The 17,932-nt window shown below is 39.6% G+C and overlaps 1 protein-coding gene across 1 annotated transcript; it reads right to left on the reverse strand.

Annotated features, from left to right (window-relative positions):
- Positions 1-2,792: 2,792 nt before the first annotated feature.
- Positions 2,793-16,462, reverse strand: LOC104333286 (protein-glutamine gamma-glutamyltransferase E). Its single transcript, XM_009938763.2, has 13 exons — positions 16,376-16,462; positions 14,343-14,510; positions 13,800-14,042; positions 13,112-13,230; positions 12,485-12,613; positions 10,846-11,023; positions 10,546-10,681; positions 9,586-9,689; positions 8,868-9,113; positions 7,074-7,379; positions 5,179-5,336; positions 4,837-4,970; positions 2,793-2,940 (listed from the first exon to the last, which is right to left on the reverse strand). The coding sequence occupies exons 1-13, from the start codon at positions 16,383-16,385 to the stop codon at positions 2,793-2,795; spliced, it is 2,079 nt and encodes a 692-aa protein (XP_009937065.1). The 5' UTR covers positions 16,386-16,462.
- Positions 16,463-17,932: the final 1,470 nt, after the last annotated feature.

The raw sequence follows: 17,932 nt of genomic DNA on the forward strand, positions 1-17,932 counted from the left end.
CGCTTAAAAGTGTACAGGTAATACAGTAACATTGTTGTGGAGAGGAATACTTATCTGTTTAAGGTTCTGCAGCTCTTCTGATCGTGTTTTAACGCTCAGTAAAGACGTAAAAAATAAGTTAGTCTTAATTTTAACTTACAAAGTAAAAAAGAACTGAAAAAAGAAGCAGAAATTAAGCTCCAACAGCTGTTTCTAAGGTTGATTTTTACCAAAAACTTGGCTTCTTGCACCTTTCTGAGAACCTTTGTTTTGATACCACAGACACTAAAAGAGTACTTATATGACGTTCATGCTAACCCTATCCTGAAAGAAAAACACTAAAAATTTTCCACACTTGATAGCAGTATATCTGGTATGGTGTATCTCCACTTACATTATAATTCAGAGGTCCTTCCTCCTCTTGGAAGTTTCCAGGATGTTCAGGCTGTCAAAACTTCTTCCGGGAATTGCCTCAAATGGATTTGATTGCTGTTCAGAGCTACTTTAGTTGGTCTTTTTCTCTTTTCTTTAATTCGTATTCCTTGGAAACCATAAGAGCCACAAGCCTCTGATGTTACCTGATCTTCACACACAGTCCTAGTGACAAACCGCATCGACCAGTTCTTAAGTTCAGGTGTTCAGTACTTATAGTGATTGCTTCAGACGTTACACATTGCTCCCACTGGAGTATTTCCTTTCTTCTTCCTTGTTACTCACACAAGTAATTAAATCTCAGAACACTTTTTCTGTCTTGGCTGCATCCACCTCTTTTACCTCTGTATGACATGCCCACAGTGGTGTTCACCAAGCCACCAGAACCTCTCTCTAACTGGCCTACATCCCAAACTGGCACCTGCCAGCCCACCCCTTCACCACAGCAAAGCATCAGCAGCTGCTTTTGTAATCCCCTTGGAATGCAGTGGTCATGGCTAAGTGACTAATGACAACGTTGTTGCAGGTGTTTTTCCTAGTTCAATTCCACCCACCCATTATCCAAAATGGTTCAAAATATTTTGTTCCTCCTTCTCCCCTGTTTCAGAGCCTTGAAATTGCAGTGCAGCTTGCTAACTTTCAGAGAAAAATGTACTCTTTTATTTCTTTCATCTCCTTAATAATTTTGTCTGTTGTTCATGTATTGCACTGTCATATCCTCACGGTAGCCGTATTGCAACTTACACTTGTATTGTTGCTGCTCTTTACTAGAAAGAGGACATCAATGTAACTTCCACAAAAAATGTTGCAGGATCCCTACCTGTATCCAAGTAGGCACATATTTAATTAGACACATTAACTTCATGTGCATGCGAAATGTGGTGGGTGAAGGCTGTTGCCTTCCTTTTAATTCCCATAGAGGTCCAATTTGTAATCTTCTTTAATTTCTGCTAGTGCAATTCATTTGAGTTTAGCATGGTCTGGTTGTTTTCATGCATACAAGAGATGTAAAAAGAAGCCATTAACTGTATATCCACACTCTAAATCCAAGGCTATGCTTGAGCTTGAGCTTCTACTGTTTGGTCTACATGATGAGAGCTCTTGGCTCTGGCAAGCCTTGAGGAACATCAGGAGAAAAAAAGGGTACCACTGTGGGTTACTTGTACAGTCCCTCTGTAGCTCGTCTCATTATTTGTCCAGTAGGTGGACAGAGAGTGCCAGTCACTCCATGTAAGTGGCAGTGGAAAACTAGCTGGCTGCAAGTGGCCTCCTAAAGCAATTTTGCAGGCTACAAGGACAAAAGGGGTTTATAGCTAATCTGAGCTTGGGCTGCTCATGTAACAGTGAGGAGTCCCTATGGCAAATCACAGGTACCTTGTGCTATCTGGTAGAAGTGGGGGCACAGGAGCTGGCTCCAGGCACTCGGTAAGATTTTCCTGGCTTCCTGGCCCAGCAGTCTAAAGTGCAATAGAGCAGCAGCTTGTCTTTCCACCCAATTCATCTATACAGATCATTTTCAGTCAGAGAATGACTTACTGATGTACAATTATTGGCCATAAACCAAGTCACTCACTGGGCTACACCTTGTTCACTTGTTCCTGGAACTCAGTTTTTTGGCCTGTGCCTATCCTCCCATAAAGGGTTTAAGTAAGCTTTACTGAACTTGAACTCTGAAAGATGACTTCCTGACTCTTCTCAAGTTAAAATACCCTTAGACTTAAGACTACTCTCCCTTTGGTTGCCAAAGAAGACTTTCAGCAAGCGCAAAATATCAGCATGCAAAAATATCATGTATGTTGAGCTGGGCAGTGTTCTCAACGTGTTTGTGAAATGGTGGACACCACCCAAATTGCTTTTGAGCTTTTCCTGTGCCTCATTTGGTCACTGTGATTTACCAAAACAGTAAAAATTTCCAGACAGACTTTGCAGGAAAAAGACAAAACTAAATGACATAAATCGTGCAACTCATCCTGGCCACTTTCTAGTGTCACAGTTGCAGTAATGAGAAACACCAGTTTGAAAGTCCACAGTATAGGGCAGGGCTCTGTATGTATAAAAATGAGTTTATTAATGCTTGTGTAGAGACATCTGGAGCCAGAAAGAATGTTTTCTAAAGAAAACCAGGCAAAAATCAAACAAACAGTTTCCGAACAGAAGGTAAGATGCTCTTTTTAATAACATGGATGCTCACAACAGTAAATGAAGAATCAGCTATTCCCCAGTTTATTTAAAATTACCATGTGAAATTTTATTGGTAACCCCTTGTCACAGGAAATGAGGATTTTGTTTTGCTAATTTTCTCATTGTTTTCTTATACAAGATTTCTTATGACATTTTGTTCAATTTATACACACACAGACCATTCATTGCATATCTTCATGTTAGTTGATCACATTTATCATCTTAAAGGTCTTGATATCTGCAAATTTATCACAGGAGAAATTAACTAGTAGATGTTTGGGACCCGTCTCAAAAGGGGTAAGTGTAAACTTTGTACTGGATTTCTCACTGGCTTTCAGTGGTGGTACGCTAAAAATAGGAAACAAAGGGAAAAAATATAAGCGGAAAACAGGCTTATACATCGTACTTGAGTTATTCACTAACCATCTCCTATCTTAAGTAAGAATTCCTATCAGTTCAGTGTAGGATGGCCATGAAAAGACCATATAGGACTTGGCTTTCTGATAGGTATTTAAATACTTAAACCCATGCATTAAGGTCACTCACAAATACATTTTGCAGTGAACTAGACAAGCACACAAAGGGGGACATACTAGTATCACTGAATTCTTAAAAAAAAAATAAAAAAAAAATCTGAGACCGTGAAGCATGTTCGTACAAACTCCTGAATTCAAATAGATTATAGCACCAAGAAAACCTCAGTGTTTACACAGCAGGAAATTCTGAATGAAAGTTAAAATGTTTTGTATTAGCATATTTTGTAATTCTTGGAAACTCATGTTTATAGATTTTCGAAACAGCCTTACCCTGTCATGTTGTCTTGTCTTGCCTGAGGATAAAGTTGTATGTGATAGACAACATGGGGTTGCTAAATTCCCTCAGGAGAGCTTATAAATTATGGGATAGACCATTATTAGTTGCTCAAGCACATATGGCAATGTTAAGTTGCTGTGTGTGTTTGGTTTTTGCTCTGTGTGTCTGTGCATATTCAGTTAAAGTGCACGCTCCCATACCCCAGGTATATTTTATAAATAACGGCATTTGCTAACATATGTTGAAATTTGTGTGCAATTTTGTATATGTACAAAGTAGGGGACAGTCTGAAAATTTAACCTTTCTGTTTCAGTTGTGAAATACTGAAGGAAAAAGTGCATGACACAAAACCAGCAAAGCATAAAAATAGGAACCTGGGATCTATCATAAAAGGAACCTACTTTATTCCAGTCTTCTCATTCACCATCTCGGCACCATCTAATAATTTCTTAACTCTGTTTATTAATCTCCTAACACAATTATTTTGTAGAGTTCTGAAAGCAGAGCCTGAAAATCAGTGTGCCTGTAGTTTTTATTTTGGAAAAACATTTTTTTTTTTTTAACTGAAGAACACAAACCAAACTTTTATTGTAATAGTCACCATTTTTCCTATTCTCTTCCTGCCTGCCTCATAGATTTCATCTGTGCTCAAGTTCCAGGCCTTAGTAAAGCAAATTCAGTTATCCAAGGAGTAGGTGCTGGGACATGGTTTAGTCTGTTCTTTAAAAGTTATCCTCCTTAGTCATGATTTATTGTGTCTGGAATAGGTATGCATGGAGCATACTTGAGGTTGTACTTTTTAGAGATACCACCTTTTGAGATCACAATCTGTGTCTAAATAATCTGTGTTCATTTTTGTTCCCAAAGCTGGGACACTGATGCATCTGCTTTTTACATGTATGTCTATCTGCTTGATGTAAATGCAAATTGCATAGAAAGCTGAACACCTAGATTGGCACCTGCAGTACATTCAATAAAATGAAAAAAAAATCCTGGTTAATATATACTATAATTTGGGTATAGCATGGACAGAAGCAGTCATGTATCCTATTGTTGGCCCTATGATCAGAACAAGAAGGTTCAACCTGTCTGGCCTGTAGCAGCACAGCCAGCCTCAGAAAAATTTACTGCATGGGTAAGCATATATTTTTTGCTGGAACTGTGGCGTCCTGCTAGATAGGCAAGCAAACAAGTTCTGTCCAATTATGACAGCAATTATCTGCCCTCCCAAACTGTGGAGCCAAAGCCTAGGTTATATGAAGACTGGTTCAAAGCTGTGCGCATCATTGCGAGATGTTACATTGACCGGCCTCCCAGGTTACAGCAAGAAGAAAATGCTGTCTCATCCCACTATTTGCTTCCAAGTCATCCACGCCTACATTCTTGTTCGTGTATCTTTAATAGCAGGAAGGAGGCATTTCTTGTACTTACTTTATCTCAAGGATTCCTCTGAGCAGGTCATTGCCTTCTACCTGCAGCACACAGTCCGTCACTTCCACATCAATAGGATTGGTAAATATCACTTCCACATCCACTTCTTTATTCACTTTCACTTCACCAAGTACCTGTGCAAAGAAAATGCTTGAAAGGCCAGGTTCTCGGTATTCTTTTCTACCCGAGTCTTCTCAGTCATCAGAAGAGGAGATATGCAATGCTGTAGGGCCCATGGCAGAATATGAGCAGAATGTCTCTTTTAGGGAAGAAAGTACTTATTAAGAGCCTATTTTCCCCATTCTCTGACACTGCAGTTAGAGCAAAGGGACAGCAATTTACCTCTATGTCAATGGCAGGGTTGTCCAGGGTGATGTCTCTTTGCACTAGCACTTGAATCCCACCTTCTACGTGACATAAAGCTGTTACCTGGATCACATTGTCTGTAGTTAACTGCTGATGATATTCAGTATATGGTATCTTAATGGGAAATTGTTTCTCTGGAATGAGGAAAAATAAAAAGGAATGAATAAACACTTTTATAAGCCCACAGAGTTTCATACCTAATATTAGCGTTTTCCTGTTATGCTGTTCCTGGGACTAGGAAGTCGATCAGCCACCAGTGCCAGACTTAAGTAATGCAAATCTATCACTGTGCTATAGAGAGTGATTTCTTCAGTGTTAGCCCTCCTGCATTCCCTACTACTATATTGCCTGGTTTGTTTTCCTCCCAATTACTCTGAGAGATAAGACAGCTGGAGTTTAAGGAGTTTACCAGTGCCACTCCATTTGTTATGGGACATGCTCTGATAGGCCTCATCAGTCCTATTTGCTCATGATATACTGAGATGAGCTGAATGGCGTCTTTACATTTCTTTTATCTTTTCTAGTCCTATCTGCTTTTTATTATTATGTGTTTCTACTGTACTTTCCATGTGGTAATTCAAAGCATGGAACACTGAATGGGAAGGGATCTCCTCTGTCTCTGAATCTAGGCAGTTCCACAGTTTTGGCCATTTGTACAATAAACTTCAGAAGAACTGTAGAGTGGCTATGCTACATGCAAATACTGTAAGCCACAAAGTACTTTCCAGCAGTATATGGCAGAGGAACAACACGAGAAAAGATGGCAAGTCACCAATGCAGTGTCCCACAAAAGTAAGAAAAAAAACAGGGGCAATGTGAATTTCATAGATTCCTCCAGCAGCAACAGATTTGTTAACTACAAATCCTAGCAAATGGAGTGTACCTCCAGAAGAGGGCAAAAATCTCTTCAAATGGTCTCTGCCATCAGATGTGGGGAAAAACCTCCCTGCTGACTGTAAATCAGCCGCTGGTTTAACACAGCCTGTGTGAGCACAAGATACCACAAGGTGCCTACACGACTGTAATGCCATTAGGCATATGAACTCTGTCTTCACTGAGAGTCCAATTCCTAATAGTTTACAGGAAGCTGATAAATCCCAACTCCAGAAGTCAAATTACATATTAAAGAAATGAAATGTTATTTCTGCTTCTCACTAGTGACTCGAAGCCGAAGATTAATACACTATAGTATCGGTTGTGAGTCAAAGATCTTTCAGTTCACTTTAGAGATGCTGATATATCTATTATCCCAGCTCCTAATGGTAACTTAATTTCATCTTTCCAACTGTGCTCATATTTAGGTAGAGAATTTCTTCCATAAGGTTATCAAACTCCATCTGAAAAAAAAATGTTAAAAAAATCTTAGGTCCTTTACTCCTAAACAGTTCCTCAATACAAACTTTCTTTTCTGTGGAACTTAGTAGACTATCTCAGCTATGTCTATTCCTCACACTTTAATTCCATTCTAATGTGCTAATGGGTCACATTTCTTGTTTCTACTGTTACCTTTCATAAGTCACCTCATAACTGACCAGAACACATTTAGTTGGAGTTGATTTCTACACTTTTATGCTGTCCTCATCTTTTTTAATGCAAAGTTTGTTAAATGAAACTTCATGTTTACTCACCGTCTTCTTTTCACTCCTGAGATACATTTTCCAAAATATGAATAGTACTTAAGGAAATGATGGTGTGAAACCTGCCTTTTTAATGTTTGTAAGTGCAATGTCATTTTTCTTTCAGCCTTCTCTGCATAGAAATTTAAGATTGAAGTTTGTTAGAGCTTTTTCCCCCAAGTTGACCAGCTTCTAATGCCCACTTACTGATAAAATGATTATACAATTATGATTAAAAGTTATTTGAAAAATTACCTTCCTTAGGAGACAGAGTGACAGATATGAAGTCCTTCCAGATCTCATTAACTGGTCTTCTAGTGTACACAGTGCTCCAAGCAGTCATATTTACATGAACAGTCTTAGCATGAGACTGTAAGTTTGCAAGAACCAGAATTAGATTGAGATCTTTGCCAACCTCTAAAGGGCCAGCCACCTTGAACTTCCCTGAGATGTCAGGCTTTTGATCGATTTCCTGTGGTGTTGGTGCCGTAGGATCAAATTTATCTTCAAGTCCCAGCTTCTTACGGGCTTTTTTAAAAATATCTCTTTCTTTTGTAGACCCTGTCAGAAAGAACCATGAAAATTATCCTTAACGGTTAACTTGCCTTTCTTATTTGATCTGACTGCTAGAGACAAGTCAGCAGAACATAGTGTCCGTACTTACAGATGAACAAAGCCTCTGTTTTCCACAGCCATACCTAATATTCTGGGTCTGCAGTCAGTGATGTCACTGCCCCTCTAACAGCATTTTTTTGTAACACAAAATGTTAAGTCCAGAGTTTCTCACTTCTGATTTCTATCCCTTTTTTAGGGTTGTAATATTTAGAATGTAAATTCAGTTTTGCTAATACAGAAAAGTCCCCTACTGTAGGGGGGGAAGGCTGATGGCACTGTGTGATCTGTTGGCTCTGGCTAGCAGCCAAACATCCGTCCAGCCTCTCACTCATTCCCCATTCCTGCAGGATGGGGACAAAGCAGAAGGAATGCAAGGAGACTCATGGATCAAGATAATGACAGTTTAACACGGAAAGCAAAAAAGGTGTGTGAGCAAAGCAAAAAGAGGAGTACATTCACTACTCCATACCAGCAGGCATATGTCCAGCCACTTCCTGGAAAGCAGGGCCTCAACACACATAATGGTTTCTTGGCTAACCAATGCCATAACCACGGATGCCCCCCAGCCCCTTTCCTCCGCCTTTTGCTGAGCTTTTATTGCTAGGCACCAAGTCATATGGCGTGGAAGATAACTTTGGTCAGTTTGGGTCAGCTGTGCTGTCTGGGTTCCCTCCCAGCCTCTCGCCCACCTACAGCCTACTCACTGTGGCAGGGAGGGAGTGGGGAGGGAGAGAGAATGCCTTGACACTCTGCAAGTACTGTTCAGCAATAGCCAAAACACTGGTGTGTTATCAACACTTTTAGCGGGGCAGCTATGAAGAAAGTTAACTCCATCCCAGCCAGATCCAGTACACAATGGAAGCTAGTTATTTGGACTCTACTTTATCACGCTTTTCACCCTTCTGATATATATTTCCAACAGCACTGTTCATTCTTTGCACTTGCAAATTCTATTCATGATTGTCTTTTGTTTTCTGCACTATCAAACCCAAAGGTCTGACAAGTTTATGTGCTGTTTGACCTTTTCAGAGAGTTGCTTTTCTTGCACCTACGCATTTATTTGGCTTAGGTTTCTGTAATAGGCTTTTTATCCAGCTGTCAATTAACTGTGCCATAGACTAATTCTCACAAAGCAGAGGCAGTCAGTACACACTAGAAATAGGCAGGAAGAACAGTGAATGCTTTACACAGAGATATTTGGACTTGCTTTATTTAAGTCCCACAAAGCAGCTCCATATCAGAAAGGGCAAGGCAGTTTTTTTTACACTTTACCTTCTCTTCCCTTTTCTGTTAGAACCGAATAAACCAAGTATAAGTTTTACTCCAACCTTAGAGATGCCCAAAATGGCCCACTAAGAGACTCCTATCTGGAAGTTTATATACATTTGGGAATGAAGCATCTATGGAACCAGAAAAAACAGTATTTTTACTTACCTTCTTCATATTTGTAATCATTGGTGACATCTACGCGATCATCTCTACCAACTGCCTTTGTGCTCATGAATTGGCCAATTACGGTAGACTGCGAGAACATTAATGTTTTCTTTCCAGTTGCAGGGTCATAATTCCAGTACATACAGTCTGCATTCACTTCTGCAAATACGAATGGGCAATCATAGTCCAGATCTACATCCCCTTCTTTGATGGCGTAGCGTGAGGCAGGACCACACTGATAAATTCCTACAGCATCAAGAAAAAATAATTTAGACCTAATCAGCTCTTTGACAGTAAGCATATTACTAGACAGATATTTATCAATGACTCCTGAATTGCCCAGTGCTGTAGTTCCTTTCTAGCCCTTTCATCTACATAGACCTCATACCAGGCCACTCATCAATGTATCTTGTGTTTATTCTGAAGTTAGACTTGATTTATTTTATAGTATCCCTTGATTTTCAATAGCTCTGCATACCTACATTGGAAACATAGGAATTGCTGCGAAAGAATGCTCCTGGAAGTCTAGTGTGTTTCTTGGTATCCACAGCTTATCTGAGTTTTTTTTAACGTGAAAGATATTCTGCTCTGCCACTCTATTTCTGAGCAGGATGAGAAATTACTTTTACAATGGTTTTACTTTTTTTTTTCCCCTTCTCTCTGAAAGTGACTGACTTGATAATTTTTCAACATTATTCCTGAAGTAAAATCTGCGTACCTTCACTTTCTTCTTGGGGAGTTGCATCCAGAACTTGCCACCCACTGTATGAGGGGCCCAAGTCACTGCGGGAAAACCAGCTCTCATTCCAGACATGAAAATTCCTATGTGCAAAAATGAACAAAGTAAGCTACTAGTATGTGTTTCCAAATTCCTGTTCACATCCACTAAGCCATCTTAGTTACATGTATTAAATGCCTTAATTTGCATAGGTTCTTATCTGAGACTGACCACTTTCGCTCTGATCCTGATGATATTAATTAGATAGGAGGCAAAAATTGCATTGTGGAACAGACATAAATGTTTAAGGGAAGAAAACAAATTTATAAAATGATACAAAATGTCTTCCTTAGTTTTAGCTGTTTACTTACAGCACTATGCTACAGTTATACTTATCACTTACATTTGAAATGGGTCCAGAACAAGCAGGGGAGTAAACAAGCAAAAAGTGAGTGACTGAACCTGGTTTTTGCTGAATGCAAGCTTGTTTGAATTGCATTTGATGCTTAATAGTGACAATAATTAAATTATTTTCACTGCAAATGATGTAACTGCAAAAAAAAAAAAAGGGCAGGGAAACTGGTTCTGTTGAACTTTTACAGTTTAACAAGAACTATTTTTGAAGAATAGTTCCAAACTAAGTCAAGTCTTACTGTTTGATATTGCCCATGTCATATTCCAAATTTTCGGTCTTCTGTGGCATCATAACTGCAACTTTGCCTGCCCTGGCTTCAACTAGCTGTTGTAACTCATGTCACAATTCTCTAATTGAGAAAGAGTGAAAACACCAAGATTTGTAGTATTATTTTGTAGTATTTTTTTAACGGATCCTCTCTGTGTAGTTGTTTTAAGGCAATTTTTAAGAAGGTAGCAAAGCATTTGTCATTAGAATCTATACTCTGCACCTGAAGACTCTATAAGCGTTGATCGATCCTACTATTAAGTATTGTAGAGCCTTACCATATGCTGTCAGCTGCCCTGTCCAAATGATTTCCAGAAGCATCGTAAAACTCATCCACACGCAGATTTCCATCTGCATCGTGGGCAGAGCTGAAGTTTGTAATTGTACGAGTGGGAATCCCCAGACATCTAAGCACTAAAGAGCGAACAGAAAACCATAGTCAGAAAGCAGTATTTCTGGAATATGAAGTTTCATATAACATACTAATGTCTTGAAACACTTCCATGTAGGAAGTATTATTAGTGCTTCTTTTCACAGAATCTGTGCAGAGCCAGTTATGTGCATGACATAAAACATACCTGTAGTCAATACTGCTGCAAAAACCCAACATTGTCCATATCTAACAGGTTTGAATCCTGATTTCTTCCAGTTTTGCAGGATTTCACCACTTCCAGTCCAGCTGCTTGGACTTTTCCCACCCTCATAATTTCCGCTCCAGTTTCCTAGCAGTACCCCTTGGTCATCATTGGCGTTGACCTGTAAAAGTATTCACTAAATTTATGATAAGATAAATTAAGAGTTTACAACAAATGTAGTAGTGGTAGGGGAGCGACATTTTAGTGGACAAAAGTCACTGCTTCATACAGCTGGCCTTCAGGAAGAAGCCTTATCTTTTCAGGGAAATGAAATTTGTGTCCCCTCAAGAAATGGAGAGCATTTAATCACTGTTTCTCCCACCCAAGTACAGTAGCACCAGGCAAGAAGGCAAACATCAGTTTTCAGTGAACCTTCCTGACATGAGGTGGCAGCTTTACCATTGTATGATTGAATGGCATCATCAAAGCACATCATGCAGCTAAGCTTTCAGAATGTGCCTGGATCATGATGTAGTAAGCCCTTAGCAAATTTACATCAGCTTAGGGGAAGTGGGTGACACGACGAACGGGGCACAGTCACCTTGAAAATCTTGGGTACTGTGTCAATAGAAACCTCATGCAGTTCGGGAAGAAAAGGTGTAGATTTCAGAACTTAGGGTAGAATAACCCCATGCACTGGTACAGGCTGTGAAGCAGCTGGCTGAGTGGCAGACTGCCTGAAAGGGGCCTGGGAGTTTACAGCAAATGCCAGATTGAATTTGAGCCAACAGTGCTCTATAATTGTAAAGCAAAAGCCCATGCTAGGCTACATTGGGAAAAGTGTGACCAGGAGATTGAGGGAAGCTGTTAACCCCCTTCAGTTGTCCCTGACGAGGTTGTGCCAGAACTCCTGTCTCCAGTTTCGGGTCCCTTAGTTTAAGGGGATGTTGCGACACTGAAGAGGGCCCAGGAGGGAGGGCTACCAAGAAGATCGGGGGCTCTGGAGCATACAATCTACAAGGAGAAGTTGAGAACACTGTGACAGTTCAGTCTGGTTAAGAAGGGGATAAGGGGAATGTAATAGAAGCTTACAACTACTTGAATGGAACACAACTGTCAGAGCCCAGCTTTTCTCTGTTCTGGCAGGTTGTATAACAAGAAGCAACAACTGAAAGTTGCAGCTTGGGAAAATCATATCTGACATAAGGGAAAAATTCCTCACTATGATTGTAGTGCAACTCTGGACCGGTCACCCAGAGAGGCCAGGAAACCTCTATTCTTGGAGATTTTCAAGGCAGCCTGACAGATCCATGGCTGAGCTGATCTAGTACCACTGTAGCTCCACTTGAAATGGGAGGTTGGACTAAAGACCTTCAAGGGACTGGTCCCTCAACATACCACCTCGTGTCTTTTACATTCAGTTTGACTGCTGGATGTTAAAGTGATAAGTATAAGAAATACCACAGATGAGATAAATCTAGCAGGCTCAGATTGGATGGCCACCTAGGTGTTTTTCTGGCCCACATTTCTCGTGCACACGAAGAGTGGCCTAAAATTTTCTGGGAAGCGACTTCATACTTACTTGCACTAACTACTTGAAAAGAACAGTTAGTAGTTTGGACTTTTTGAACATGTTGCTTACCATTGCACTGAGAACACGGCCCAGATATTTGGGGTCATTTCGGTGAGACAGATCTGTGGCAGGATCCTGACGATAGTTTAAGCTTCGATCCATCATGGAGAGGCAAATATTGAGAATATCTCCTTGGAACTAAGTTACAGAAATGTTAGTGTTTTGGAAACACAGATTACTAAAAATCAGAATAAGAAGACACATGGAAGTGTTTAATGTTTTTTTTAATCACCAAGTGAATTGCTGCAGCTCAGCCAGGAATTACCATATAAAAATGTGGCCTCAACAAATTGTGAAGATTAGAACTCAAAGAACTTTTCAAAACTTGGAATCTGTGGACTTGAGACCATGACTTTGCCTCTCAGCATTGCTACAGTACTTTACTACCCAGCAGACACTAAGGTTTCTGCTGGCTGTACCTCCGAGTCCTAGGTCATATCACTTACTAGTCAATTACAAATCCCCATATTAATCAGTATAACAGAGCTTGGCACGAGTTATGATTTCAATACCAGACTCCTGCTCTTCAGAGGTGTACGATGGCAATGAGCTGGAAAAAGCAAACAAGCCCTGGTGACCAGTTCATGTGAAAACCAGAGCATGAAACACTGTCTGGTGTTTCAGTGCTGCATTTACCTGGCCAAAGTTCCATCCAAAGCTGTTGATATGATTTTTATTGCCCGCAAAAATGATGCCAAATTCTTCTAGCACATATTCCTCACACTCAGCCTTGTTAGGCATGAACACATCATCACCTGAAAAGCCAAAACAAAGGTATGTACAACCACAGCAGGCAAAATAAAACAAAACCTCAAGAGCCTTGGTCTCCATCAATAAGAATGCTTCCTGACATCCACCCTTTGCTGTTATTGCGATTATAAACAGATCATGAAACTCAGGATTTCCTATAATTAGAGAAAGGGGTGGGGAGTGTCTGGGTGAAGACAGAGGTATGATACTGACAAATCAGGGAGAAGATGGCAGCTGGTCGATGTGTTTCTTCGTGGTTCTACAGAGACAAGACATACTCTTCTAAACTTGTGCAGAAGTAGGGAAGCTCTGGCAAAAGCAGAACTTCATCTGCTTAAGCAGAACTTAATCTCTTAGGGCAAGGACCTGTCCAGTAAGTACATGATACAGAGCTGATTTTATGTACCAGAAGGTCCTAAGAAACTGTTAAACCCTTTTCTTTTCTCACTGGTACATTATGTGATGAATGTTCAGTCCCCGTATTAAAGAAGTATAGATCAAGTATCGAAGCTGCAAATACTATTGAAGCTACAAGCAACTTAGTTCTTTCAGGGGAAAGTCGGCATGTTCATACCTGAAGACCAAGGGTTAAAGAGCAAAACAAAAGTGCCAAGGCTTGCTGGAGAGGAGCTGCCACTTGAAGTACTTTGAACACTCAGCTTGTAACGTCCAATGACAGCATTAGGTGGGCTGGAAATGGAGATGCTCACAGAGTTGGAACTAGTAGACTGCAGAACTGCACTCCAGCTGTCCTTGCTCACTGTGGTGGAGATACTGAATGTGGCCTGGGTCTTAGCCAGCTTTGAGGGTTTTGGACCTTTTAAGGAAAATAAACAACATTTTTTTTTCCTTAGCTTGCTGAAATGGAGATTTAGTTGTCAACAAACTCAGCAGAGATGTAACCCTCCCCTTAGATGAATTTGTGCCATACGTTGGAAATTGAAGGAAGCTATTGCTGCTAGCTAAGCTGGGAGTAATACAACAAACAGTTCCAGGGCTGTGTGAACTAGCCATATTGGCTCCAAGGTATTCTCTTGCTGCCCTATAGTGCATATCAGGCCAAAAGAACGTCATGAGGCAGCATTACTCTTTCTGTGAAAGATGTTGGGAGCCATACCTGTTTCTGCGATGAATGTTAAGTTTTGCTCAGGCTGTTCTATTCCATTGAAGGTGACAATGAAGGCCTGTCCTCTCCTCACAATCAACTCTTTGCTAGAAAATTTACTTGTGTGGTGATCTCTTCCATTTTCTTTCAAGTGCCAGTTGGTACTTGGCTGCGTTGCAGCTATGAAAAAGTGAGAAGAGCAAGAAAACTTGAGGGTGCATCCAAGGACGAAGCAGCACAGACACACTCTCAAAAAATGCATGTTACTTTCTGCAGGTAACTAGTACCCACGTGAAGTTTCCACCAAAAATAGAAAGAATTTATTTCTGAGCATTTTTTTTTTGAGAGAGACACTCTACCTTGCATAGACTATTAGAGATTATCTGCATAATTAAATATAGAGGAAGTAGTATATCTGGTACTAAAGAAAGTTCAGAAAGGCATCTAAGAGGAGAGAATCCTGGGAGAAGTGAATCCTTGTGAGTTACTTGGATAAAGAATCTGGCTGAACTCAGCTAATTATTTCAGTGTCGTTCATTCCACGATGTGGTGTTATACTAACAGAGGCACAGCCTTGCTGCCTCTGAATAAGAAATAAACCTGACTGAGCTGAGAAACACCTCTGCATTTTAAACCATGACATGTGATCTCTAGCCCCATTTACGTGTAGTATACCTCTGATATAACTGACAGCCGCTATCTGTTGAAAGCACCTAACAAGAATATGTTGATGGACACGGAGCTGTCATTTGGCAGTGGGAGAGATGGTAAAATTGAAGAGAGAACATTACTAAAATAATGCATGTGAAGCAGTGTGTTGCAGAAAGCTCTTACATGTGAACTATGGCTTCTATTAGAGGCCAAAGAACAAGCACCTGAGATTGGTTTGGCTTTGACATAATCAGAGCCTATGGAGGGTTCTCTAGTAGAAGACAGCTCGATGGTTTAAATGAAGTGGGGATGTACAGAAGTAAAAGTTGTTTTTTTTTCTCCTAAGGGTACTGTGTGCTTTTTAAAAGTGTTTTTATTATTCTCCATTTCCCCCTCTGCCCCAAAGAGGTAGACTAGGAAAGAGTAAGAGTGTGGTCCTTAGTAGTGGAACACAGCTACCCTGTGCCATTATTGAGTAAAAAATCATTATCCCATGTTCAACGGGACTTATTAGTTTAAAGATTTTTTTTTTACAGCATCATCTTAAGTTCACCAAGTTTAGGCAAGCCTTGAAATAACTACATTAATAATCTTAGCAATGCAGTCACAGTTCAAATTGGAGGAATACATTTTTTTTATGGTATCTAGGCAAGAAGCACGCACGTTGATTTTTTCAGGAATGTACCTACTTTAAAAAAAATCTTCAGAAACTTAGCAATTAAGCAATTCTATTGTAGAAGAAGCTGAGGGATGGGGGAGATTTGTCTTTAGAAAGGCAGGAGTTATCTGTCACGGTTGGAAAAGCAACACGGGACAATTTATATTAATTATTAAACTGGTCAATTTGCATATCTATAAATATTAGCATGCAAGCAAAAAAGCCCACCACTGCAACAAACAAACCACCAAAAAGAAAAATCCCCTCAATTTTTGTATCCTCTCTGCCTTAACTTCGGGTTTCAATCTTCTCTGCTCATTGTAGCCTCCCTCACCTTTTGCAATGATACCTTCTATAAGTTCTGCTTTGCTTCTTTCTCATATGTCAGATTTGTCACTTTCTTATTTGCACCTGTCTGACAGCTTTGAATAGCTGCACGCTTTCCTTTCCTTCCCATCTGCAAAATACAACATTTTTACATCAGATAATATACCCGTTCTCTGAAATCTCATTCTGATGAGCTTGATTTCCACATGCACATAATAAGTGAAAAAATGCAGTTCCTGTGAAAATCATCCTCCTAACTCTTGATGGAAGAATTTTCTCTTCCTTTTTCTCTTGGATCAAAACTCCTTAGAGAAGTAGTGATCTTTCAGTGTCCACTACAGAGCTGAATACAAGGTATGGATGTCAGAAAATAGCAGAGCACCACAGAAGGGGCTTCCCCCTTGCTCACCTTGGCCCATATCTGATCAATATGTCCTGTATAAGCAGCTTCTGGAGTTTTCCTCTGAATGGCCTCCTCTACTTCTGTCAACTCAAGGAATGACTGGTGCATATCACTTCTTTAAAAGTCTAGGTATAAAGTTGCCTCTTTGCAATATTTCCTGTGGGGGTGGAGCTTGAATAGCCATCTTTGCTCCCCAGGCTTTATCTGACCGACAGTGCCTGACGATTCATTGTTCACTTTCTCAGTCACCCAATCCTGATCTCATTTTCTTGCAACTTAACAGCTGAAGCTTGGACAATATTTATCCCTAATAGTCTGGCCACTTGTTAACAGTTTCTTAATACATTTAAATTTATAAGAATGTCAACATTTATTTGCTTTTCTTTCTGTTATAACAATGAAATTATAGAAATAGCATAATTCCTTGCACAACATTATTTTTAATTTGGAATACTTCCCGAGCAATATTTACAGAGACTTTTTCTTTACATTAATTCACTGAATCCATTGTTTTCCTGGAATTGCTTTTTTTCACTGCTATATTGTAGTAATTGCAAAAAATGTGCAAGCTATTGCCTCTGCCCCAGATGTAATCAGGCCAAAAGTAAAGAACCAATTTTTCATTTATCACATAATTACTATTTTGCATTAGATAGACAAGCACTCCATGTCATATTTGCATGACACGCTACAGAGATGATAGGAAGTACATTTGTGACTTGTGATAAAATGGCTATAATTATTTTCAGCTGGTACGCTACTATTTTTTTGACAGGATATCTCTGAACGTGCAACTGCAATGCCAATTTGTGCACAAAAATCTTTCACTTAATTTCAAGGAAAATGATTTTTGCTTATGCTTTGCAGGTGGCTCCACTTTCTGTTAAGAAAGAGAGAGACTAATTCTGACACTTTTAGGAAACGACTTGTAAAATTTGGTGTACTCAGTGCACAGTCTTAAGGATGCCTCTGAGTGATACCCATTATGCTGGACAGGCCACAGCTATATGCCTTCTCAAATGCAGAGTTTTAAATGGCTGGGCTCAAGTATTCAGCAGCCCAAATTGTTCTATTTTCAGGTTTGGACCATATTTGGAAATTTTAGAATTGGAACTTGCTCACCTCATTTCATATACAAACATATTTTATTCATATTTCCTATGAAAAGGTGTTATTAGAAGAAACAGTTTTTAACTGAGTATAATTCAGACTGCTGCTTTGCATCTGTTTTCATTAAGAATATTTAATCTTAAGAAGGACCATAGTTTTATTACATGCAAAACCCAACTGTGATTTTAAAATCATAAGACTTTAATTCTTAAATTTGAAATTTCTTAGAATTTTATTTTAAAATGTTAAGTCCAAACTTTATAGGTTTCAGACGTTAAGCTATGCTCTCCTATGCATACTTTTAAATTCTCTTAAATGATGCACTAACAATTTTCAGAATAATTTTGCTTGAAGATTTCAGCCTGTCCAGCAAACTGTTTCTCTCTGATAGAAAGATAAGTTACTGTCGAAAGAGAAAAAAAAAAAGTCAGTGATTATTCACCAAATAGCTGC

The sequence above is a fragment of the Opisthocomus hoazin genome, chromosome 18 (genome assembly GCF_030867145.1).
Source record: "Opisthocomus hoazin isolate bOpiHoa1 chromosome 18, bOpiHoa1.hap1, whole genome shotgun sequence".
NCBI classification, from domain to species: domain Eukaryota; kingdom Metazoa; phylum Chordata; class Aves; order Opisthocomiformes; family Opisthocomidae; genus Opisthocomus; species Opisthocomus hoazin.